The following is a 27399-nucleotide window of genomic DNA, read 5'->3' on the forward strand; positions in this document are numbered from 1 at the left end:
ATCCTTTATTGAAGACTCAGACTGTACATTTAGTAGAGTGGCACAGTTATTTTAAACAACCGTCCCTCCCTCGTTGTATTTAATGTTGTGTAAGGAGATTTGCATGGTACAGATTATGTAAAACAGAGATTATGTAACAAAAGTGCTTCTGTAAATCTGTTCCCTGCAGAGGCTTGCAATGGGTGAGAATGTTTCCTTGAGCGCAGTGTGACAAACCCAGTATGTATACACTTGGGAGGTCAGATTAATGAGCAATATAAACTGTGTCCAAATAAGGAAGCTTTAACTTCAGTGCTTTGCTAAAGTGCCAAACATTCCAGGGTGTGGAAGATGCCAGTTTGGTTTGGCGTAGCTATATCTGCAAGACTGTGTTTAGCTGGTATAGCTGAAAAATGGCCCTACCCATTAGATACTGCTTGTTTTCTTAATTAGACCGAGTGCCAGCATTTACTTGACGGGTGTTAGCCACGTGGCCATTTGCAGGTGTAGCATGCCCAGTCTCCTAGCCAACAGGAGATCGGTAGCGCACTGTAACTTTCTCATTTTCCTTTTCCTCTCTCATAAGCAAATTTCCTCTGTCTCTTCAATGTTTTGCTTTAGCCCTAGTGTATAGTGTATTATTAGGGACGTGGGTGGCGTTGTGGTCTAAATCACTGAGCCTCTTGGGCTTGCCAGTCAGAAGGTCGGCGGTTCAAATCCCTGTGATGGGTTGAACTTCTGTTGCTCTGTCCCAGCTCCTGCCAACCTAGCAGTTCAAAAGCATACCAGTGCAAGTAATTAAATAGGTACTGCTGCAGCACTCTGGCTTCCATTACGGTGTTCCGTTGTGCCAGAAGCAGTTTAGTCATGCTGTCCACATGACCCGGAAAGCTGTCTGTGGACAAACGCCAGCTCCCTTGGCCTGAATTGAGGTGAGTGCTGCATCCCATAGTCACCTTTAACTGGACTTAACCGTCCAGGGGGTTGTATAGTTGTTTTATTTATTTATTTATTTATTTATTTATTTATTTTTAATACTAAGTCTCTCTCAGGACCACGTTTACGTGTTATTTCATGGCAGGACCACATTGCTACACTAACCCCATAGAAACATTTGTGTTACAATTTTATCTCTTGCCAGTTTTAATCAGTGTTTTCTCTTAAGCTGATTTGTGGTTGTGCTCATGTTCCTGCACCATACGTCTCTATTTCTTAGCCGACCCCCACCCCCCCAATTTTTTTTTTCTGTCTATACTACAATAGGTTTTGAGTGTACTCCTGGATGCTGCCCTGAACCTGGGTTTCCAGGTTTTGGTGGTGGCCAGGAATGTGTTTGTACCATTATGTCTCGTGCACCAACAGCACCCTTGAGGTGTTGGATCTGGCCACAGAGATGCATGCCTTTGTTACATCCTGATTGGACTACTGATACAAGCTCCACATGGGGCGGTCTTTGAAAAATGTTCAGAAGCTTCAGAGGTTCCAAAATGCTGCAGTCACACCCCTGACTGGTAGGGCTTGGCAATGTATCAGTTTGTAGACCACATCGTGAGAACCGTTTCAGAATAATTGAGCTGGCAATGTATTGCGAAGCACAGCCTTTAAAAAATCCAGGGGGCAGTGTAATTGTGAGCCTCTGGTGGCTGGCTGGCTGTGCCTTCCCTTTTGGCTCCCTTTCCCCTCTGATGGCAGAACAGTTCCACATCCAGCCTTGGTGCCTCCCAATAACTGTGGTATCTCTGTCCAGTGCAGGAATCGTAGCTGGCTGCTTCTTCCATCTCCATCTCTCTGTCCAGGGAGGAGCGGAAGGAGTTCTCTCTCTAAATGCAAGGGCTTGCCTTCCTTTGAGAGGAGGAATCCACTGCACAGATAGCACATACCTATTAAGCTCCTTGACTGCTCCTTCGCCCAATCTCTATCCCCCCACCCTACATAGTTCCATGTTTCAGACATCATGATATATCACTAAATCACAATGTTTAGCTGGTGATATATCATGTTGTTGAAAACAGATATCACTCAACCCTGATTATGTCCTATAACACCCTATATAGCTTGGGCTCGCATATCCTGGGTGCTAAAATTTTTGGATGAGCACCTTCCTGGATGCAGTCCATCAAAATGGGAGGCATGGTTGGTTGGTGGTGACATGAGAGAGAGCCTTTTCTGTGGAATTTCCTCCCATGAGAGGTTAGACTGGCTCCCTTTTTGCTGTCCTTCTACCGGCAGGCTAAGGCTTTCCTATTCAAGTTACAGGTAGGTAGCCGTGTTAGTCTGCCGTAGTCAAAACAAAATAAAAAAATTCCTTCCAGATCTGAAGGAAGTGTGCATTCACACAAAAGCTCATACCAATAACAAACTTTGTTGGTCTCTAAGGTGCTACTGGAAGGAATTTTTTTATTTTGCTTTCCTATTCAGACAGGCCTTTGAAAACAATGCTGGCCACTGGGCTGCTGCCAGGGCAAACTGCACTTTAATGCTAGTTTTAAATGCATTTCGGTGTGTTTTAACTACTCCTTTTAACTAGTTTGTTTTTATTACTTTGTATTTTATAATTATGTGTTTGAATGTTGAATCCCAGTGTGGGAAGAATTTACCTCTACATCACCTGTTCTTGCCCAAGTGAGGGAACACTGTTAAATAAAGCATGGAACCAGGAGAAAAATAGCAAGCTTAGTGGTCCAGGGACCAAGTTTATTAATGAACCATCAATTAGGAAGGACTGTCCAGAAGAGATAGGTAAAAGGTAAAGGCAAAGGACCCCTGGACGGTTAATTCCAGTCGAAATCAACTATGGGGTTCGGCGTTCATCTCCGCTTTCAGGTTGAGGGAGCCAGCATTTGTCTGCAGACAGCTTTCTGGGTCATGTGGCCAGCATGACTAAACCGCTTCTGGTGCAACAGGACACCATGACGGAAGCCAGAGTGCATGGAAATGCTGTTTACCTTCCCACTGCTCCAGTTCCTATTGATCTGCTCACATTGGTATGCTTTCAGAATTCGACTGGAGCTAACCGTCCAGGGGTCCTTTACTCTTTTTTAACCTTTATATATAACACTGCACATAAAGAGCCATAAAACATCTTAAACATCCTCCTACATGCATCAATAAAGGTTATAATTCATGGGATGTATACATTCATGGCTCCATACTGCTATCTACTTCCCACATTTACATTGGGGTGCCCCAAGCCATTTGTTCTCAACTATCACACTTTAACCTAGTTGCCTTGGCAACTGGACCTTCATTGAGATTGGAAGAGGGTCTCCCATCTCCTCTTTCTAGGCCTCAGATAGCTTCAAGGAGAAATGCTGGTTGTCACCCAGATGCTAATCCAACAAATAGCTTTTAGCAAAGCATCATTTGCCCCTCCAGGGTCAGATAAGGCAAGAAGGCTGGTATGCAATGTTTACACAGAAATACACAGTATAGGAGGAAGGCACGAAGGTTACAAATGCAGGCACACAGGAATCATTCATTGATGCATTCTATCTAAAAGGTTAAATGCAATAAATATTGAAACCATTAAGCAATATCAAAATCTAGATCTAAGGCCGGATTGAGTATATCATCACCAGTTTGGGAGAAAGGCATAATAACATATAAATGCATAATAACAAACATGTTAAATGACTCAGGACTGCAGATTCATCAGGTATTTAAGCTGGACCATTTCACTCCTCCTGACCTTTGATATGTTCTATTTATAGAAAATGGTTCTATTTAAGCACATAAAGCTTATTAAGATAAGATAAACCAATCATAAAGATGTTTCTGTGTTAATGAAGGGATAACTAAGCAGTGTTGCACCTGGAGAAAATTATGCTAGCTAAACCTGCTTCTAGCCAAGGTGACAAACTCTGGTTTGGAGCTAACCAAGACCATTGTCGGAACCAAAAGTCACAGGTGCATTCACATAATGGGAATTAATAGAGCATGAACATGTAGGGTGCTCCTGATTTCTTGTCTATACCTGGTTTTACATCTGCACTGAGTCCACAGGCTTTCCCTAGCACTAAAATTTATTAAAACTGGTTCTTGATGCAATGCAAATAAAATAAAATAGATGGTGGGTCTTATCCCCTTGCCTGTGAATCTTTGTAAATGCAGTACATAGTAATTAGAGTGATAGCTGTAATTATGTTGTCAAGTATGCATTTTTCCCTTAGCAGCAATGAAATTGATATAATAGAAGCTGTATTTTACAACATGAGGTGGGCACAGATTCTGTTTTGAGACCCACCCAAGTGCATAGGGGTCATTCTGTTGCTCGTGTTGGGAAGCCTTTCCCATTGAAATGAGGGTCAGACGTGCATATTTCCCCACCCAACCCCCACTCCTGATTTTAGTTGAATGGAAATCTCACTATTTTTTCATTTTGTAATGTTTTTATGCATTACAGAGCCTTTCAGAAAAACTGTTACAATTCCTCCTAAGTTCCCGCACAATTCATGCTTCTATATATTTTGGAACGTGATTTTTCTGTCTGTCCTTTTTATCTTTTTTCTTTTTTGTTCTCTATACATTTGAATGCCTCTCAAGGTATTGGCACCAAACTTGGCATAAAGTTGGGGGGGGGCGTTCTTCATTGATGTTTGGACATCAGTCACCATTTTGAATCTTGCCTGTTAAGATATTCTCATGAAACTTGACATAAGGATTCCCAAGGTGGGCAACAATCTTCATTGCTTATTGAACACTTGGCGCCATTTTGAATCAAGATGATAGACCAAAACATAACTTTGTTGCTTGTGATTTTTTTTTGCACAGATTTGGCCACTTCATGAGATATTGTTGCCAAATTTCCTTCCTAATTTCACCATCTGCAAGTAGGGTGGCAAATATTTGGGTGGGCCTTTTTGCTCAAATCCTATAGAAAATGGGTTAAGACAGTGATAAATGTTTGGTTAGAGATCTACCCCATCCTCTATCCCAAAATATAGTTAATATAGCTCAATTATGGAATGAATGTTAAAACATGTTTATGTCTGTAATATAGATGTTCTCTTTGGTTTTAGTCTAGTCCTAGGCAACATGATTGGTTCCCAACAAGCATGAGATCTCTAGATATGGAAATATGGTTTGGTGTAATGTTCATAGCGTGTATGCATTTCTTAGTTAGTAATTTTAGTTTGTATTGTATGTAAACAGAACAGTGCTTTATGCTGGGTCCCAAAATATAGTCCAGCTAGTTGAGTATTGTATTCGCTGATTACAATACTCTCTAGCACTTCCTAGTACTACCTGTGAATTCCAGGGATTGAGGCCAGTGTGTGCTCTGCTGAAAGGCAGTACATCCATCATTTAAATTAACAAGTAAGATGCCACTGGGCTACAGTGCCCTTGAAAGTAGTTTGTAAACTAAAGTTAGTACAAAATATAGCAGCTAGATTACTAACTGGGCCAGGACGTATAGAATGCACCTCATCAATTTTAAAACTACACTGTCTCCTCATTTGTTTCTTAGTCCAAATTTTGGTCTTAACCTTAAAATTCCTAAATGTCTTGGGAATAGATTACCTTAAGAGTAGAACCCATGAGTGGCTCTACAATTTTTAGACTAATTCCAGGAAGCCTGGAAGTCATGCCCTCTGACCTGGAAGTATTGTCCTCTGTTCAAAGTGTGTATGGATGCCAAGCTATTGTACTCAAAGCAGGTTTTAGCTCCAAACTCTGTTCGAATTGTGGCTCCCATTACATTCTGAACTTTCTGTAGTGTGTTTTCAGGAGTGAAGATTGAGACCTAATTCCAGAATCTGGCTGTGTTAACTAGTTTAAAAATGTGGATTACTACATTGCTTTAAAAAAGAGGGTGGGTGGATTTGGCAATGTGGAATGATAAAGGCTGGTCACACACAAGCCTCTTTCACTGTCCTATGAACATGGGATGCAGACTGTATTCAAGTCTTTAATGGAAAATGCATTGACAGACTCATCAGCTGTGCTGATAAGAAGCATGCTTTGTTCACAAGATGCTGAATGTGGTCTAATCCCTGTCTCTCTGTTTCCTTTCTTTGCTCATTGCCCTGCATTTACAGTAACATATTGAGAGCCTTGGAACTAGTTTAAAGGTCTCATGGGCAGCGCAGTGCTCCATGCTGTGGATGCTGCTGTGTTAGAACAAATGTTCCTTGGGCTTAGCGTTGTGGGTGGAATAATAAGCACATTAAACAACTGCAAGTGGAGGAACGGAGAGCATTTAGCCTAATGGCAAGAACATTGAAAGGGATAGGCTGAGAACTAGGAAGATGTATTGTTTGTGTTTTGCCTTCAGGACTTGACTGTTGCAATATGCACTCTTGCAGAACGAAACTTCCTGCCTCTTGATCAGGGGAACACAGAGCATCACTGCTCCAGCATCTGTGTTGGCTCTCTGCAGCATTCAAGGCAGCATCATTCAAATCTCTGAAGCTCTAAGGAGTTGGCAGAACCACAAGCAACTGGGTTTGTGCCCTGGAAGGGCCCCAACTAGGGTGCCCAAGATATTTTAAACTTTAAATCCCTTCTTTTGAATTGATGCAAGGAATCCTACCATAAACAATTATGTGGTTTGTATTTTGTCCCCCTGGGTGAGAGCCCATGCTAGCTAGCCCTAGAACAAATCTTCTGTACAGCTTCCTTGCCTGATAATCTGGATCACTAAGGCAGAGCTGGAGAGCATGGGCTATAGTGCAGGAAAATTGGTTTGGAATCCTCTTCTTCCAGCTTCCAGTTTAAGTAAAAAATAGCTACCGTATTTTTTGCTCTATAAGACTCACTTTTCCCCTCCTAAAAAGTAAGGGGAAATGTGTGTGCGTCTTATGGAGCGAATGCAGGCTGCGCAGCTATCCCAGGAGCCAGAACAGCAAGAGGGATTGTAGTACAGCATAAGGCACATGACCTTGCCTTAAATATATAGTTACAGGTAGGTAGCCATGTTGGTCTGCTGTAGTCGAAACAAAATAAAATAAATAAAATAAAATAATAAAAAATTCTTTCCAGTAACACCTTAAAGGTAAAGGTAAAGGTACCCCTGCCCGTGTGGGCCAGTCTTGACAGACTCTAGGGTTGTGCGCTCATCTCACTCTAGAGGCCGAGAGCCAGCGCTGTCCGCAGACACTTCCGGGTCACGTGGCCAGCGTGACGAAGCTGCTCTGGTGAACCGGCACCAGAGCAGCACACGGAAACGCCGTTTACCTTCCTGCTATAAAGCGGTACCTATTTATATACTTGCACTTTGACGTGCTTTCGAACTGCTAGGTGGGCAGGAGCTGGGACCGAACGACGGGAGCTCACCCCGCCGCGGGGATTCGAACCGCCAACCATGCGATCGGCAAGTCCTAGGCGCTGAGGTTTTACCCACAGCGCCACCCGCGTCCTGCAGTAACACCTTAGAGACCAACTAAGTTAGTTATTGGTATGAGCACACAAGCTCATATCAATAACTAACTTAGTTAGTCTCTAAAGTGCTACTGCAAGAATTTTTTAATTTTTTTTAAAAAAAATTATTTTGTTCCGACTTCAATATATGGTTGCACAGCACCCCAGTCTCCAAGCTGTGTGGGATTCCAAGGGGTCCAAGTACTTGCCCAGGGTCCGTGTTTGCTTTTGGAAATAAGGCACAGCAGAGACTGTGGTGTCTTTATGATATATGTTTTATTCACACATATATACAACGTACAGTGGAGGGGCTCACATTGCTGCAGCCTTGGATTCAAATAGTTGGCCCATATTGTGCTTGTCTGGCACCCAGGAATTAGAAAGGGTGTCCAGGAATTAGAAGCAGGGTCCAGGCTCCCCTCAGACTTGTAACAATATCATTTGCCCTTCTACCTGTTATTTGTCAAGCTTTCTGTGATTTTTATCTTTTTCTTGCAAGGGCAAAAGCATTGCCTGTCAGAACTTTGAAGCTGCAAAGGGGCTTGTGATTTCATAACTGGCGTTCCGGAATAAATACTCTAGAAAAACCTCCTGAGATGAGCATTTTCTCTTTGACCCTGAAAGAAGTATTGAGCAAGTATGGCTAATGCTGGGGATAATATACAGTGCTAAGAGCAAGAGGGGGGAAACATACTATAGAACACACAATCACATCAGGGCCTTCCCCCTTTCTCCCATGGAAGGGGGGGGGAAGAGGAAACACAAATAGAACATGAATGGGACAAAGTCTTTGAAGTCCTCTACTCAGGCTTTTCTGATTCCTTAAGAAACATCAAAGAAATCTTTCCACTGCCACCCCACTTAACCTTTTGGGGATTGTGACCCCACAGCTAGCACTCAGTGTCTTGTGGCTTTTCAGCTGATGCTTTCAGCTCCGTTGTTCTACTTCAAAAGGTCAGAGAATCAGTGAGAATATCAAGAGAATATCAAGAGACATATCAGTGTATTTGAGGGCAGTTTTCTTTTTTCTTTTGGTTTCTTTTGGTTTCTTTTGGTTTCTCCTTTACTATAAAGGGTAATCCTTGAGGACTTAGATGAAATGCTGAAGGACAGTCCATGCTTGTTCTTGTGGTATTGTAGGGAAAAAATATCTGTGATATTTAGGCAAGCATATAAGCTAAATTGTGTGCATGTTTACATGAACTGAATTCTGACATTGTAAATTTAGTTACTTTACATGTACAGGCAGTGACCATATTAGGCATGTCCAGTTGATCTCTGGTCACTGATGTGTGGGAACTTTTGGATCTGGAAGAGGGTGGAATGGGGTTAGGCACACTTATACACGGGGACTGGGAATGGAACCCGTCTATATTGTTTTTCTTTCGAAAAGGAACCCCCCAAGTCTACTTCAGAAATGATCCATAGTAATCAGATTAATTTGTTCTACATCTGCTGAATATCTGAAAATTGGTCTGAGCTGTAGGTTGGGCCTTGGTGTGTGTTGGTAACTTAATTGCCAGATGCCAGAACCCAGTGAGCTGTGTGGTGTTCCTCAAAGTTACATGCCAGTTTTAGTTGATAATCTATTAATTGTGTTTGCAAACCTTAATTGGTTTAATTAAAACTAGTTGAGCTTTTTGAATGTCTGTGGTAGCCTTGGGAAAGGAGCAGGGGAGAGAATATGTCAGTCCTGACTCCATATAAGGTAAAAGGTACCCCTGCTCCTACGGGCCAGTCGTGTCCGACTCTGGGGTTGTGTGCCCATCTCGCTTAAGAGGCCGGGGGCCAGTGCTGTCCGGAGACACTTCCGGGTCATGTGGCCAGCATGACAAAGCTGCTCCGGCGAACCGGCACCAGCGCAGCACACGGAAACGCCGTTTACCTTCCCGCTATAAAGCGGTACCTATTTATCTACTTGCACTTTGACGTGCTTTCGAACTGCTAGGTGGGCAGGAGCTGGGACCGAACGACGGGAGCTCACCCCACCGCGGGGATTCGAACCGCCGACCACACGATTGGCAAGTCCTAGGTGCTGAGGTTTTACCCACAGAGCCACCGCGTCCCTTGACTCCATATAAACTCATCCCTAAATTCTCATATTTTTCAGTAGTGGTTCTTTTGTGCCAGATTCAAAACTTGGAAGCTTTGATGGTTCTGCTATGGGTATGGAATGTATCACAACAGTGGTATGAATATGTAGTCCCTGCTCTCTGTGATCTTTTGTAGCTATCTGGTGTACCTGAACTATTCAGTTAAAGTATATTATTGGTAGTTCTTAAATATATATTTTTAGCTTTATTTTAGTAAATAAAGTGGAGGAATTTGCTGCACCATTGTCTATACTAGTGTTAGAAGCTCAGATATATAAGCTACATGCCAGATGACTCCTTCAACCAGGTTGCAGTCACCAAAACAGAATGTCTAGTACTCTTTACAATACCAAGTTCACATTTTATTAGAGCTATTTGATGTGATCAGAATTTGGGCTTATCTCATTTAATATTATTACTCTTCTTCTGTCTGTATTTAATATTCACATGGTAGATAGATTGCATGAGTTGACTGCCATAAGCACACCTCAGCAGCATTGTTGCAATGAACCAAGTGAGGGAATTCATGGGGCCAAATATCTGGACAACTGGTTCACATGGTTAGTTTACCACAAGCATGAACATGTGAAATGAATCTTCATAAATTGATCACGAAGCTTTATTTATGCATAAGTGAATTAGGCCTATTCCCTAACAAGTCACATAGTCAATGAGTATCAGATCTAGTAAGGGACGCAGGTGGCGCTGTGGGTTAAAGCCTCAGCGCCTAGGACTTGCCGATCAAAAGGTCGGCGGTTCAAATCCCTGCGGCGGGGTGCGCTCCCGCTGCTCGGTCCCAGCGCCTGCCAACCTAGCAGTTCGAAAGCACCTCCGGGTGCAAGTAGATAAATAGGGACCGCTTACCAGCGGGAAGGTAAACGGCGTTTCCGTGTGCGGCTCTGGCTCGCCAGAGCAGCGATGTCACGCTGGCCACGTGACCCGGAAGTGTCTCCGGACAGCGCTGGCCCCTGGCCTCTTAAGTGAGATGGGCGCACAACCCCAGAGTCTGTCAAGACTGGCCCGTACGGGCAGGGGTACCTTTACCTTTACCTTTTTATCAGATCTAGTGGTAGCCACTAGTGGTTGCAAAGTTAAGCAATTTGAACATCACCAGGATTGTCTATTTTAATATGTAAATAATAATACACAGCATTTATATGTGCTTTTGGTGCTTAACATATGCTAGATTAGTAATCCTAACAACATGCTGTGAGATGTCAGAATTCTTATCCCCTGTTGGAGATGGACAGTGAGACTGAGAGAATACTGATTTCTTGTAGGTTGGGGGTGGGAATCCTGTATATTTCCAGATGTTGTTGGACTACAACTCCCATCTCTCAGACCTTTAAAAACAAGCAATCAGCCAAGGCTGGCAATATTTCTTTGTGCTCTGTGCTGCTGTCCAGGGTCCTGATTGCTTCGCTATCTCATCATTTCAAAGTCCCTGTGCTGACCCAGAAGAAATAGACTTAATTGGGTGGGAAGCAGCCATTGACACAATTTTTGCGTGTGAAAGTCAGCTGTTGCATCAGTTGTGTGTGAAGGCACAGCATGGTGGTCCATTCTAGGAGAAACAACAATGCGAGTGCAACGGTCCCTTATAGGCCCTCTAGCCACTTAAAAGTGAATTGTGAGTGGTCTTTGTTTACAGCAGACATGTTTCCCTTAAACTGAAGCTGAAGCAAACTGTGTTTCTTCCCACTTTTATTCATTTTTGCATGTCTGCTGATTGCCTTAGATATTACCTATTCACAATGAAATTTTTTTTTAGCTTAGCTTGGTAAATATGAATACCTTTTCTTTCTGGAAGAGTGAGAAATGCATTATGCTCAATAGTAGCCCCATTGCTTTAGGTCAAAAATGTATTCACCATCTGCTATGTAATAACATAGAGCAGTGCTTTTAATCTCTGTTATTTAAATAGGTCTAATAGAACAGGCTATTTTGACAGGAGCAGATTGTCACATAGGCAATCAAGATGCCTCTGCTGTAATTCCCTCTCCTCTGCAACAGTTAGAACCATGTTTTCCTCTTATTTATTGATTACACTTGTCAATATCCTTCCAGGATACAACTCCTCCTAAGACTGCTTCTAACAAAAGGAGCAGGAAAGCACTTGCAGCCGAGAGTCAATGAGCCTTTCCCAGCCAACATATTCTTCCTTGCAGAGATCCCCAAGTCATTTTGGACTCCCCCTTCCGGAGAACCAGCCTCTGCAACTGGAAGAACCTTGGGGTGTGTGTGTGAGGATTTGCAAGGTTGAGTCAGCATGTCTAGGAGGGATGAAGCACCCGGCCCCTGCAAACCCCATCGTGGCATTTGCCTTAGCTCTCACTTTACTTCTAGTTACAGATAGGTAGCCGTGTTGGTCTGAAGAAGTGTGCATGCACACGAAAGCTCATACCAAGAACTAACTTAGTTGGTCTTTAAGGTGCTACTGGAAGGAATTTTTTTTGTTTTGACTTTACTTCTAGTTATCCTAAATATATTCATTTGTGAACTGAAGCCATCTTTTCTGTTAAAACTTCTTGTAGATACAGTTGTTAAATGCTGTGTATAACTCGCAGGTTCTGCTTTAAATGATGAACAATGTCCTCTTTTCCCTTTCTTTTCAGTATTCAGAGGCCAAAAAGCAGTGCTGGTACTTTGAAGGGGTGTATCCTACATATTATATGTAAGTGATCCTCCTTTTCTCTCTCTGTTCATCTGTGGATGTGTGTGTCTGTGTGTTTACAATGTTGGGAGATAGATTTAAGCCATGGGTAGGCAAACTAAGGCCTGGGGGCTGGATCTGGCCCAATAGCCTTCTAAATCCAGCCCACGGATGGTCTGGGAATCAGCATGTTTTTACATGAGTAGAATGTGTCCTTTTATTTAAAATGCGTCTCTGGGTTATTTGTGGGGCCTGCCTGGTGTTTTTAGAAGAATAGAATGTGTGCTTTTTTTTAAAATGCATCTCTTGTGGGGCATAGGAAGTCGTTCAATTTTCCCCCCTCAAAATATAGTCTGGCCCCCCACAAGGTCTGAGGGACAGTGGACTAGCCCCCTGCTGAAAAAGTTTGCTGACCCCTGTTAAGCTCTTTATATCAGCACTTATTCTAGAGCAGTCATTCCCAATTAGCTAATTACTGAGGACCCCCTATTTTTCAAAAGCCAAACCACGGACCCCTTACTTTTGATATTTTTGATAACTGTATGGTAGTTACCTGTGCAAAGCAATTTTTTGAAGAAAATGTGGGGTGGCCCCTAAGAAGCAAAGGTGTACTAAAAAAAACCCAGCCAGACCATAAAATTTGTTATATTACCACAAATTGCCTATCGCCAGCCAGGAGGAAAACACTGTCTCCATTGCTCCATACAACTGAATAATAAAAAAGCAATTGCGTCCCTAACTTGCAAGTGTTCCATATGCAGAAGACTTTTTATATGAGAGTGTTCAAACATGCTATTTCTTACCTGTAATCTGAGATGGTACATTTTAGCAAAACTTTGCAGAAGGTTCTGCTAACAGGAGAATCTTGCACCTTCAAGACATAGGTGAAGGCTTGGTCAGGGCTTGATAAAGTATTGGTGAAGACTGAGTAGAAAACAGCTGGGATTTCATCATGTTGGTAGTAGTAGTAGTAGTAGTAGTAGTAATAGTAGTAATTTTTTTTTTTTTTAGTCCTCCTGTGCCCAAATTTCATCCCTGGCTTAAAGAGATTAATTAGTTTTTATTCTTGCTGATTACCCAATTGGAACAACCAATTTTTGAATTTATTAGGATTCTGCCATACATATGTTTCCTCCCATCCCAAAATGTAGCCACATACCTGTAGCTTCCCACAAAAAGCAAGAAAATAACATCTGCACAGGCCGCCCTTTGCACTAAATGGGCCTGGGCAATGTATTGTAAGTAAGTGTGCCATCCATAAACTAGGTCAAATCCGTCAAGATCCAAAATAGTTGGATTTTTCAGCTCCACCCAGCACAAAGACGCTGCCTCATAATACATTTTCAAATCTGGAAGAGCAAACCCGCCTCTACTCTTTGCATCAATTAGAATTTTACATTTAATCTGGTGCTTTTTCCCTTGCCAGATGAATCAGTTATAGCCTTTCTCCATTGCTGGAAGCAATCAGTACCACCTATCACAGGTAACGCTTGAAACAAAAATATCATCTTTGATAAAATATTCATTTTGATTGCCAATATTCTTCCAGGCAGCAAAAGCTTCATCCAGTTCCATAATTCAGTATTATTTTACTGTAATTATTGTGAAATAAGTTCTCATTTCTAGGCACCAGCCAAAGTCTCAAATATTTGACTTTCTTTTCTGCTTTAAATCCAGAAATATTTTCCAAATTTTATTTTGCCTACTTCCCCAGATTTTTAATTATCATTTTGGTATTTTCTTTATTGATGTACAAACCAGGCAGGCTGCCAAACACTTTTGGGCCTCCAGGACCTTGGGAACACTTTCAAGAGGAGACCTGGTCTTGTTCTGTTGTGTTAGCATCTAATCTATAAACATCGGGTGAATGAGCTGTCATAATGAAGGTTTCCCTCTCGCTTTTGAGCTTCTGTTATGTCTAACCAGTGACATAATTGAGATCTGATATTCTCCAACTCATTCAACACATTGTATGCTTGGTCATTGTTCAAAGCCTGTTACTGTATACAAAGAGAAACGAGGTGTTCTTAACATGTTTTTCCCCCTGCAAGTACATGTGGGAGAGGGAGACATCCCAAGCCTCCGTAGTCCTAATACATCTTTTCTTGGCTTTGTCTTATTTGATTTATGTTCATGCTCGAATAGTATCTGCAGGTTTCTTTGTGCTGCTTTCTGAGAACTTTCTGAGTATTCCATGAACAGATGCTTTTTAAACTAGCCTAGTGTCAGGGACTCTGGGGCTTGAACTGGCATCTTATGAAGAGGCTGTTGGAGGGGGATTTCCAGCCGGTGGCAGAGGACAGAGTGACTCCAGGAGACATAGGTGTAATAACCCAAACTAAAACGAAGACTTTATTACTAAACAATAAGCACAAACTCTGGTGGGTGTTATTCCTGCAGGCAGGCTACAAAACTCAGCTTTTTTCCTTTATAGCAACGGCCAGCTGCAGCCAATTAACCCCAGAAACTTCTTAAATGTTTCTGTGCCGAATGTCCTCTAACACCCCTTCTCATTCAAACAGAAACAACAGTACTTTAAACATATACAGAACATATTTACACATCACGCACAACAATTCCTAATTTTGCCACTAGTTGTGCATGTTTCTCAAAAGTTAGTGCTTTTGTAAATACATCAGCCACATTTTGCATACTCTCACAATACTTCAGCATTATCAGGTTTTGCTTCACATTTTCAGCCACATTTTGATATTTAATTTCTAAATGTTTTGATTTGTTTCTAAACTGCTCAGACCCAGCCAAAATTATTATGGCTTGATTGCCTTCCCATATTTGAACTGGATAATCACATTGTATATCTAAATCCTTGAGGATCTCAACATAAAATTTTATTTCATTACACAACTCTGATAAAGCACAGTATTCAGCCTCTGTTGAAGATGTGGCCATGATACCTTGCTTTTTGGACTTCCAACCTATCAAGGAATCCCCAAATTGAAATACCATTCCAGAAATTGATTTTCTATCAGGCAGGTTGGCCCAATCACTGTCAACGTAACACTGCAATTTTGTAGACCCTGAAAATGGTAGTCTTAAACAATAATCAAGTATTTGCTTTAAATACCGGAAAATACGTTTTAAACCTTTCCAGGCATTTTCTGTGGGACAGCTTACTAGTCTGCTCAGTATCCCAACTGCATAATTCAAATCTGGTCTGCTCCACAATGAAATGTATAGTAAACTTCCAACTATAGAATGATACATTTCAGGATTTACAGGTTCTGTGCATTCTCTTTCATCCTTGAAAAAACCTATTTCCATTGGGGTTTTTACTCCCTTGCAGATTTGCATATTGTTTCTTTCAAGTAACTCCATTATTTTGTCTTTTTGACTCAACAAAAAACTTCCATCATTTGTTCTTTGAATTTCTAGACCAAGATAATTTTTTACTGGACCCAAATCTCTTACTTTAAATTCCTTTCTTAGTTGTTCTGCAAACTTTTCCACTTGTCTGCCACTTTTTGTAGAGTAAAGCAAATCATCAACATAAGACAAACATAATTCTTGTTTATCACCCTTTCCTTTAGTGTACAAGCAGTTATCAGCTAAGCTTCTTTTAAAGCCAAGATTTTTTAAAGCATTATCAAGACACTTGTTCCAATTTCTAGCTGACTGTTTGAGCCCATAAATTGCTTTGTTCAGTCTATATACAGAATTCTGTTCTCCTGCCTCAAAACCTGGCGCTTGATTCATAAAAATTTCTTCTTGCAGATTTACGTTAAGATAAGCTGTTTCAATATCAAAGTGATTTACCTTAAACCCACGTTGTGCTGCAAGAGCTAGCAATAAGCATACACTTTCACTCCTTGCATTAGGAGAAAAGGTTTCATCAAAGCTTTCACCTTTTCTTTGAGTAAAGCCTCGTGCTACCAGCCTCGTGCTACTTACCACCACCATCTGCCAAGTGTTTTATTTTATACACCCATCTACAACCCACTGTCTTTTTTCCTTCTGGCAATGGCTCAATGGTAAACACATTGTGTTCTGCTAAAGATTTCATTTCTGCTTTCATTGCATTTTTCCACCTTACTATTTCCTGGTGTGGTAGCTTTAAAACTTCCTCATAATCACAAGGTTCTTTCTTCACAGCAACAGTTTTAACTTCTTGTATAGTAAACCTTTCTGGAGGTACCCCCTAATTGCTTCTTTGTGATCTTCTAACTTGAACACTCTCCCCCCTCTGAACTATCTTCCCCTTCTGATTCATCTTGCTCAGGAGAAATTGGTTCAGCTTTAGGAGATTGTGTACTGGGACCCTCATCCTCTGAGTCCTCATCACTATCACTTTCAGAACTCTCTTTAATTTGTGGCTTTTCTTCCTCAGATTTCACAAATTTATCTGTATCATCAGAAGATAACACAACTTCTGAATTCCCATGTAAACAAGCCCAACTTGCTCACAAAACTCTGCATGTCTTGATATCACAACTCTGCCATGCCCTAGTGCAAAACGATACCCCTTTGACCAACTTTGATAGCCAACAAACCTAAGTTTCTTTGCCTTGGGTTCTCCTTTCCTTCTCTGTCCTTTTGGGATGTGAACCCAAGCCCAGCAACCAAAAGTTTTAACATGGTCCAAAAAGGGTTTTTTTCTATAAAGCAAAAAATGAGGGGTATTATTTATGGTAGAATGAAACAATCTGTTCTGTATGTAGTTAGCACACAGAATTCCTTTCCCCCAATACTTCCTGGATAAGCCAGAATCACATAGCATAGAATCTAGCATTGTTTGCAAAGACCTTATCTTGCGTTCTGCAACTGAATTTTCTTCAGGCGAAAACGGACACGATTTACGGTGACTAATACCACGCTTTTTCAACCAGACCTGGAGGGCTTCAGACATGAACTCGCCTCCACGGTCACTCTGCAATTGGGTAATTTTGTAGGTAAACTGCCTTTCTATATAGTTCACCCAATTCTTAATCAGTTGACCAGTTTCACTTTTGTGTTTTAACAAATATACCCAAGTATATCGGCTATAATCATCCACAAGAACCAAAAAAAACTTTGCTCCTCCTTCAGACTCTGCAAATGGCCCACAAAGGTCTGAATGTACTAAAGCAAATGGCCTCTTGCTAATTCTAGTACTTTCAGGATAAGACCCTCGCTTACTTTTAAGCGAGGTATTGCAGGTATTGCAGTCTAGAAAAACTGAGCTTTTTTTTCATTTTAATTCCCTTACTTAATTCTGGCATTTTTGCAATACTGCAGAAATTGGCATGCCCCAAACGACAATGCCACAGATGCTGGCACTCATCATGCAAGGCTCTATTACAGGCTTTAACACATGCCCCAGACTCACTTACTAGCTGGTCTTTCAAAACAAACAAACCATTTTGTAGTGACGCTGTAACCACTTTTCCAGCTTTCTCTATTTTACAGCCTGAACCAGAGAAGGTTACTTTAAATCCCTGCTTAACAAGACTTGTAACTGAAAGCAAATTATTTTCTAAACTTGGTACACATAAAACATTGGTAAACTTGGTACTTAAACAGTTGATATTCACACTACCCTTTCAAGCTGACTCATGCACTGTTCCATCAGCTAGTACTACATTTACCGATTTACAAGGCTGCTTTTCTACAAGGGTTTGTGCAGACTTAACAAAAATGTTTGTCGCTGCTGAGTCTAAAATCCAGTCTTGTCCAATGTCGTGACTGGTGCCTCGAACTGCTGCAGAAACATACTGGACTCGACTCTTCCTGTTTCCTCGCTTCCCAGCAAACGCAGGCCGCCCTTTTCTTGTGTTTTCTCCCACAGACACAGTGCACTGACGTACTAAATGCTTGGTTGACCCACAACGATAGCATCTTCTTACAGTGAAAGCTGCTTCCTCTCTGTGGTTTACAACCTCTTTAGGTTGCCGCTCTTCATCAGTTGCATATCTTTTACTGGACTGCCTCCCATTTCTGGAGTTACGATGAGGGGTTGTGGCCTTCCTCTCATGGCGTCTTTCCTCCTCATCAAGCAAACGCCCAGTTAAGAAATGCATTGTTAACTGGCTTTCTGGAATTGCCTCCAGAATCATCACTAAATTGTCCCATGACTCAGGAAGTGAAGACAGCACAATATAAACCTTTCTCTGTTCAGAAAAATGTTCCCCAAGATCATTTAACTGTGAAAATAAATCACACATTCTTTGAAGGTGTGTTGAAACACATTCACCCTCACTTAGTCTGGCTCGGTACAGAGCTCTCATTAGAGTAATTTTGCTGCCAGCAGTGTCTCTAATATGTATTGCTCTCAGTGCTTGCCAAGGTCTCGCACATGAGATAACTGAGACTTCTCTAAATTCAAAATTAAATTGGCATAGGCTTTGTCCTCCAGCCTTTGGTCTGCTTCATCTACTTCTTCATCCTCTTTTACAGTCCAACATTGTTCTTTCTTTAAAAACGCCTGCATCTGTAAACTCCATGACATATAATTGGACTCTCCCAGTTTCTCTACTGGAAAATAGGAAGCTCCCCCTTGAGCTCCAGCTCCAAGTCCAGCCATGGCTTCACCCAGCTTTCAGCTTTCCACTCAGTCCTTACTCACACGTGGCTTGAAGGAATGTTCGGCTCCTGGTCTCAAACAGACACTCCCTGCTGATGCCTTCACACAGCCAGCTGCTTGAGAAACGCTGAGTTGCTTCCAGTCTCTGGGTTCTTTTCACACTCTGTCTCTGCCCACTCAGGACTGGGGACTGGGGACTGGGCCCATAACCTGTTAGAGGGGGATTTCCAGCCGGTGGCAGAGGACAGAGTGACTCCAGCAGACATAGGTGTAAAAACCCAAACTAAAACAAAGACTTTATTACTAAACAATAAACACAAACTCTGGTGGGTGTTGTTCCTGCAGGCAGGCTACAAAACTCAGCTTTTTTCCTTTATAGCAACGGGCAGCTGCAGCCAACTTCTTAAAGGTATACACACATGTTTCTGTGCCGAATGTCCTCTAACACAGGCTGGGATCCAGTCTAGTGTGGCACTGTATCCTAAGGCTTCTGAGCTCACATCAGGAACAGAAGGGGTTCCTGTGGTTGAAAGAAAATACTAAACTTCTGGATTGAACATAGCCTGATTGCATACAGAACCAGATCTTTGTGCGCATTTGTTTGTTTATTTTCTGGAATAATATCCCTGCAATGTTCACACAATAATATGGTTTAATCATTGCTGAAACATTCATTGTTCTCCATCTGTTCCAGTTATTTGTAGGACTAGAAAGTCTTAATGCCATTCCACAAATTGTGTGGCAGCGCACCAGCGTTCACAATGAAGAATTTGCTCATGGCAAGGAGCTGCAGCCAATGTTGGCTTTCAAATTTGTGTACCTGTATGATACATGTCTTTCTAAACGTGCTTCTTTTGTACCATATGTGCTTACAGTGTGAAGCAGGCCTCTGCATCAGACTTTAAGTGATGTAAATTGGTCTTGCAAAACACTTCCTAACAACAGGTCAAACCTTAATTCTTAGCACTCTCTTCCCACAAATTAAAATACATTTGAACTCACAACTAAAGTTGCTCTCGAACATTGTAGTAGAAAGGTAGGATAGAAATGTGAAAAATAAAGTACTAATTCAAAGAAATATTTTATTTCAGATATAACTTTTGGATTTCTTTTCCAGCTCAGCATTATTTTGTTTTTCTCCTGAGTCCTCAGGATGACACCACTTCAGTGCTGCACAGATTTCCTTTTCACTTACCTTGTTTTCCTTCCTGTTTCTTTGATTTCCCTCCAGAGAAAGTGTTGCTTATGTGAATCTCTTCTTTTACTGCATTTGATTCATGGACATTTCCTAGCTGCCTTCAATCCTGGTAAAAGGCAGGATGTGTTAAACAACCAGCATTGAAGTTTCTTTTTACTTGGACTCCTGGTGAAGAGCTTTGTGAAAATGGGTCCACTGATCTGCCAGCCATGACTGAGTTCAGCCATCTTTAAATTGTGTGGATTTCCAGTTTTATTTGCTGTTTGGCAGTATATCAAATTAAATAAGGTTTTTCATGCAGGCATTTTGTGACTAGCTGGTATAGTCATTTATAGTACAGTCCGTTAAAATACGTTACAATATACAACTGAATTTTTGCATATTATTAACATTGATCTGATTTTGTAAATATTTCCATTAGTTGTTGTTTCTGGTGTTTTTAACCTTTCAGAGTCTATACCTTTTCATTTTTCTTTTGCTTGACCTGTATTCGCATACAAGTATCTGCTTGATGTTACACTCGTGTGTGAGAACCACCCCAGAGTCACCTCCTGTTTTAGAAACTACGTATAGAAAATTAATTCAAAGCTGTGGGGGTATTTCTTTTTATCTCCTGGAGAATCCCAAGTGGAACACCATGAATATGATTGAAATAAAAATCAGTTGCATCCAGAGCTTGAGGACTTCTCTGTATTAGTGACTACAATTGTAGGGCATTAGCAATGTTGGCTTCTTTACAGGCGCAAATTAGCATTGCTCTCGAGTCTCAAGGGAGCATCCCAGCCCAGCTGTGTCTTGTGCAACCATAGCAACACGGTACAGCTACGGTACAGCCTCCAGATGTATAATGTCACAAATGACATTCTTAGATCTCTCTGCATTGGAATTGTTGCATCTTCCACGTCTGTTCTTCAGCTAATGTGTTGACAGCTAAAACCCATGAGGCTTGACAGAATCTTAGCCCACTGAGGTTTTCCTTTCCTGTCAGTGCCTTATTCTGCCAGGCTGCTTCTTTGCTTTGCAATCTCCAAATGTCCTCTTCTTTTTATTCTTATGCAGATGCCGCTCCTATGAAGATTGCTGTGGTTCAAGATGCTGCATAAGGACTTTGTCTATCCAGCGACTATGGTATTTTTGGTAAGGCAGTGATAACTACTGATAAGTTTAGGGTTGCATCTTTTATGATAAGGCATGGGTAGGCAACCTAAGGCCCGGGGTAGGCAGATCTGGCCCAATCGCCTTCTAAATCCAGCCCACAGACGGTCTGGGAATCAGCGTGTTTTTACATGAGTAGAATGTGTCCTTTTATTTAAAATGCATCTCTGGGTTATTTGTGGGCAGAGGAATTCATTTCCCCACCCCCCAAAAAATATTGTTTGGTCCCCCACAAGGTTTGAGGGACAGTGGACCGGCCCCCAGCTGAAAAAGTTTGCTGACCCCTGCTCTAAGGCTATATCTACACTACAAATTTATATCAGTTTTAATTTGAATGTAACAATAATTTGGTTCCCCTTGAGAATCCTGGGAACTGAGGTTCAGGGCAATTGTGGTGGGTCTCTCTGCTGGAGATCCTCAGCAATTACTTTTATCTATAAGCTGCCTTGTGTCCCTGTCAGGGGGAAAGCAAGGTATAAACTAACTAACTAACTAATTAACTACTACTACCACTACTGCTACTAATAATAATAACACTTGATGAGGGAAAGTATCATAGAATGAATAGACTGATTTATTATTTGAAGATATCATGCACAGGGATGTTTTTGCCAGTAGGGAAGGCAGTCACAGCTAGACAGGAAATAATTAATCTTTTCCTCCCCAGCTGTGGCTCCACACCTCCCATTACCTAAAGTAGGTGATCTAAGGTTTCTTTCAGACCCATGTGATCTAGGGGTGTTTTTGATGTCAATGATCATCATGGGTGGGGGGAGTTACCTTTCTCTCTCCCCAGGTGTGACCCCCCCAAAAAAACACACTCCCTATTCTTCAGGTAGCCTTGAAAAAAAGGCTTCTGTTGGCCACAAAATATTTCTGGGCCCAATTCAGGGTGCTCACATCAGTGTTTAAAGCCCTACATAGACTGCTTGCTTCCCTACAGACCCTATTGGGAGTCAAGCTTGGCAGAGAGGGACCTCTTTATAGTTCTGCCCCCCAAGAAGTTGCGGGAGGGCCTTCTCTGTGGTAGTCCCTAGGTGGTGGAAGACCCCTCCCCACGGAGATGCATCTATCAACTCCACTATACCATTTTCAGTGAATGCCGAAGATGCCCCTCTTTACCCTGACCTTTGACACGAGAGGTATATTTTTAGGACCCACCTTCTTTCTTTGATTGTAAGTTGATTTAGTTTGTTTTTAATGCTGTGTTTTCATTGCCATAATCTACCCTGAGACTTTAGGATGAGGGGTGGGTAAATAATAATAATAAGTAATAATAAAAAATAAAAAACTTGGATCTGCAATTAACTACTGAGTAAACGTTTTTACAAATTGTGCAAACTCTGGTTAAATTTGTTCCTTCTCTCCTTCCCCTTTGATCAGGTTCCTTCTGATGATGGGAGTTTTGTTCTGTTGTGGGGCGGGGTTTTTTATCCGAAGGCGGATGTATCCTCCTCCGCTGGTTGATGAAACAACATACAACGTGTCATATACCCGGCCACCTAACCCCTCTGCGGCAGGTCAGAAATTGCATCCTGCTACTAGTTCTGCTATGTGAGACAATAATTATTGGCCACAGACTACTGTTGTGATTGATCTGAGGATAATATAACCAGGCGCCTAGCATGCAAGCATTTATCTAGGCAGACCAGTGAGTAACTTATTCTATAGCCATTGCTGAATGCTGAAAACCAGGAAGTCGCCCGTATGTGTTTGGCCAAGTGATCACTTAAAACCGCATTATACTTTATAATTCTCTCCTGCTGGTTTTTCTCTTTCCCTGTGCCTGCTGCTTCCTGTGGCAGGAAATATGGAAGAGAACAGCAAGTACTGAACTGTTCCTATGTAACAATTAGAACGAATAGAAATTATTAAGTGGCCCCTTATTGCTGGATGACTTTAAATTTTGAAAATGATAGAAATAAATTGCATCAGGAGTAAAGATGTACAAGCTCCCCACCCCATCTTTGGCTTGAGTGATCCAGGGTGGGGGGTTTCAAGAATGCCCTCCAAGTAATAGGGCTGGGAAGGTGAATAGCAAGCCTAGTATTTGCACTGGGGTAGGGAGGGGGAGGCTCTGTGGGTTTACTGTGGGGAAATATCAAGGGGGTTAGAGAGTGGAGCAAGCAGGGGTGCACCCATTTTTTGTGTGTGTACATATAATACATATGTATTATAGATAAAGAAAGGGATTTATTCGAAGTGAACAAGTTGGTGCCTTGAAAATCATCTGTGACTCCTTTCAAATATTGACAACACAGACCAATGCCCGACATTACTCTTTTGTGTCTCCCACTTTTAGGAGCCCAGCAGCCAGGGATGGCATACTACACAGACCCAGAAGGAGCTATGATGAACCCCATGGCTATGACTTACCATGTCCAACCTAAGTCCCCACAAGTGAACCCAGTTTACCCTCCTCTCCCTTCTTACTGTAATACCCCACCACCACCATATGAGCAGGCAGTGAAATCCTCCACTTAACCTCTCTTCTCTGCAGTGAACAGTGACTTGGGCAGAAGAGAGCAGGCTTGGGAGCAGCAGAAGACTTGCTAGTGCTCTGTTGACCTTTGCTCTCCTCCTAGTTAGCACTGTTTGGACATTAATGGATGTGCAGCCCCAGGGGGATTTCTTTTCTGATGTCTTCAAAGCAAGAATGGAAGTTTTTATAGTGCTTTTTATTGGAAGCCTATATTTAAATCCCATACACTTAAAAAAATGGTCTTTGTGATTTTAAGACATGTATTAACATATTGATGCAGCACAGTATGGTAATAAGCACAAAACAATGTATACCAGCCTAAAAATCTTGGAGTCACTTGTATTTTAAATATGGGAAACCAGGAGCACAGGACAGGAGGTAATACCAGAAGCAAGTGGTCTTTGTGAGGTGAGTGATGTTTATTAATAAAGGAAGTGACTGGATCATGCCGACTCCAAGGAACTATGGTAAGATAAAGTGTGGGAAATGGTTCCAGGGCGGAAAAAGATCCACCCCCCTGCTTCACTTGAACAAACACTGGGTGGAACAGGATTATAGCAGCTCTGCCTGTGGTCCAACCCTAGCATCTTAAATCTGGCTCCCTTTATTTCTTGCTGACAGTTGTTTTTGGGAGGAAAGGAGTGTCTTTCTGCCAAGAAATAAAATTGTGATGTACTGTTGATGGTGTGAATATCATAGCAATTGTGTGGAAGGTAAAAATGTTCAGCGCCAACAATGATAAGCAGAGGTCTAGCAACAAAAGAATTGATTGCCTAGAAAATATTTATACTCTAAAGTGACTTCATAAAATAAAATGGGTAGTCTTTGAATCAGAGTTTTCCTATTGACTTTGGGCCCCTTTGCATGACATTATTTAGGCATACACTGAAGATATTCATTGTATGCATCTGAAAATGTGTGACAGATGTGAATGGCACTCAGCAGAGCTCCAGGATTGGTTGCAGTAGCCTGCTGAGTATACACTTGGTGGTTTTGCCTTTCTTTGTGTGATGTGTCAGATGACCCATGGGTAATATTTGGATGTTTAGTATTCTTTCACCGCATTCCTCTGGGGCCTGAGTCTTTCATTTTTAACATGGTAAAGTTGCTTCAAGGTGACTTTTACTCATTGTTTTTGATGTGGTGACTGATTTATTCAAAATGAACTTCATAGGAGATGTAAGAGTTACCAAATACTAGGGAATGATTGCAGTTTTCCAGGATATGATGAAGAAATGATGTAGAAATTAAGACCACTAGAAAACAGCAGATTCATTCCATATCATGGTGAGCTTATTATTATTATTTTAAAAAGAATACTGGAATCTTCCATAGTTTCTGCTTGCGATAAATGTCCTTCATTTGTCTTCCATTGTTATGCCCTTCTGGGTTTGGATTACAAAGATTCCACCTGCACTTGCTTCTCAGTCTCTTGGTATGTTGTAATTGCAGAGCAGATGAGACCTTGCTTAGGGTGGCCAGGTTGCAGATTTCCCCATTGCTTTGTTTCCGCTCCTGAACTGGGAGGCCAGGCAGTGGCTGTTTCTCCCATATGCGTCACCCACTTTTGTTCACTCTCCTCCTTCACCTGCTGTATCAACCAGGCCCCTCAGGCGACACACCAAAGTATCGGGCAGAGACCCCAGGTGTAGGCACATGCCACAACAACAATGAACCCCAGTCTTCAGTTTAAGGGAAAGTGGGAATCAGTATGCAATTATGTTTAAGGGACTTGAGAGGTGGGCTTTTCTCTGTCTTAGAAAAACGTCTTACAGTTATTATTGAATGTGATCATAGAATCGTAGAGTTGGAAGGTACTCCAAGGGTCATCTAGTCCTACCTCCTTTTTGCCCAACATGGGACTCAAATCCACAACCCTGAGATTAAGAGTCTCATACTCTTCTGACTGAGCTATAATGGGCAATATTATGAAAGCAATATTTAAAACAAACTTTGGTTTAATATACTCAGAACCTTGAATGAGTTCTAGTGTTGTGCAGTAATCAAACAAATACACTTTGAAGAAATGTCTCACTGACAATTTCATTTCCCAGAAGGTGGAAGAAGCAACAAGGGGGTCATCTATTTTGGACCTGGTCCTCACCAACAGGGAGGAACTGATCAACAAAGTGGAAGCACTTGGAAACTTGGGAGGAAGTGATTATGTCCCCGTGTTTCATGATAACAGAGGCAAGGGGAAGCTGAGTGTAGCTGGACACACACTCTGGACTTTAAGAAGGCCAATTTCGAAAAGCTGAAGGAGCTCCTGGGTTTCATCACATGGTCAGAAATGCTCAAAGAGAAAGGAGTCCAAGCGGGGTAGGAATTCTTGTCATCCTGAAAAAAAGTGACAAGTGGGGTGCTGTAGGGTTCTGTCCTGGGCCCGTTGTTCAGTGTCTTCATAAATGATTTGGATGAAGGAACTGAGGGGATGCTCATCAAATTTCCAGATGACACCAAATTGGGAGGGGTAGCTAATGCCACAGAAGACAGAATTGGGATTCTGAATAACCTTAACAGCTTGGAGAACGGGACCCAAACTAACAAAATGAATTTCAATAGGTTCTGCACTTAGGCAGGAAGAACCAGATGCACAGATATAAGATGGGGACACCTGGCTTACTAGCAGTTCATGTGAAAAGGATCTAGGTGGACCACAAGCTTGACATGAGTCAACAGTGTGATGCAGCAGCAGCAGCCAACCCCCCCCCCCAACTAGTGCTATTTTCAGATGCATCAACAGAAATGGTAGTGTCTAGATCAAGAGAAGTAATGGTACCACTCTGTTCTGCCTTGGTCAGACCACACCGGGAATACTGTGTCCAGTTCTGGGCACCACAATTTAAGGAGGATGTTGACAAGCTGGAAGGTGTGCAGAGAAGGGCAGCCAAGATGATTAAGGGTCTGGAAACCAAGCCTTATGAGGAATGGTTGAAGGAGCTGGGTATGTGTAGCCTGGAAAAGAGAAAGCTGAGAGGAGATATGATAGCCATCTTCATATGTCTTAAGGGCTGTCGCGTGGACAATGGAGCAAGCTTGTTTTCTCCTGCTCTGGAGGGTAGGACTCGAACCAATGGCCTCAAGTTACTAGAAATAAGATTCTGACAGTAAGAGCTGTTTGACTGTGGGATGGACTCCTCAGGAGGTTGTGACTCCTTCCTTGGAGGTTTTTAAGCAGAGGTTGGATGACCATCTGACATGGATGCTTTAGTTGAGATTCCTGCCTTGCGGGGGGGTTGGACTGGTTGACCCTTTGGATCCATTCCAACTCTCTGGTTCTATGAAATTAAAGACTTTTAACAGATTAGATTCTTAGATGTATACCTAGGCTATTTAAGTGTGTACCTACAAATCTAGAAAGTGTGTGTACTGAACGTGTCATTGCAGACACTTCTACAGGAGCATTCACAAAAAAGGCAGAATTGTCTGACACATGTAATGTGAAATGGCCCTAAGGCTGTAATCTTAAAGACATAAACTAGGATATGGAGAGGGGTTATTGCTTAGTTTTTGTATCTGTTTTTATTATGTATTTTGTGTTCTCATTTTTATGTTCTGAACCGCCCTGTGATCTTTGGTTGAACAGCGGTATACAAATTTAATAAATAATAATGATAAATAACGTGAACTTTGGGTGATTTGCATCAAGGTAAATTTGTTTAGGTGTGTGCAGTAAATACTAAATTCTGGATTTAATCTCTGTTGTTTTGAAATCAGCTTTCAATGTTACTCAGACTGAACTGGAGTAATGTGTAAGCTTCACCTTTCATTTGCACATGTGGCCCATGCAGATCACTTGAACACACAATGCACAGCTTCTCAGATCAAACCTTTAATTGAAAATGGCTGCTTTATATTACTCCCAACATGTCTTTGATGGATCTAGTAACAGTACCAATTTTTAAATAAAAGAAAAAGAAAATATGCTGTAAGCATTAAACTAAGTATAGCCAATATTGTGCT

General features: G+C 41.8%; 2 protein-coding genes across 2 annotated transcripts in view; both read left to right on the forward strand.

The window, feature by feature from the left end:
* The window catches only part of VOPP1 (VOPP1 WW domain binding protein), a 41803-nt gene extending 14734 nt beyond the window's left edge, over nt 1-27069 (forward strand). Inside the window, exons 2-5 of the mRNA XM_079947667.1 lie at nt 12047-12105; nt 20859-20936; nt 22338-22474; nt 23257-27069. Coding sequence (XP_079803793.1) covers nt 12047-12105; nt 20859-20936; nt 22338-22474; nt 23257-23438 — 456 coding nt within the window. The 3' untranslated portion in view covers nt 23439-27069. The remainder of the gene's footprint in view (nt 1-12046; nt 12106-20858; nt 20937-22337; nt 22475-23256) is intronic.
* LOC307199728 (uncharacterized protein) overlaps nt 1-27399 on the forward strand; it is a gene marked incomplete at its 3' end in the record, with an annotated part of 327020 nt that overhangs the window by 3736 nt on the left and 295885 nt on the right. The window lies entirely within an intron of this gene.

Source organism: Podarcis cretensis (assembly GCF_951804945.1).
Source record: "Podarcis cretensis genome assembly, chromosome: 12".
In the NCBI taxonomy this organism is placed as follows: domain Eukaryota; kingdom Metazoa; phylum Chordata; class Lepidosauria; order Squamata; family Lacertidae; genus Podarcis; species Podarcis cretensis.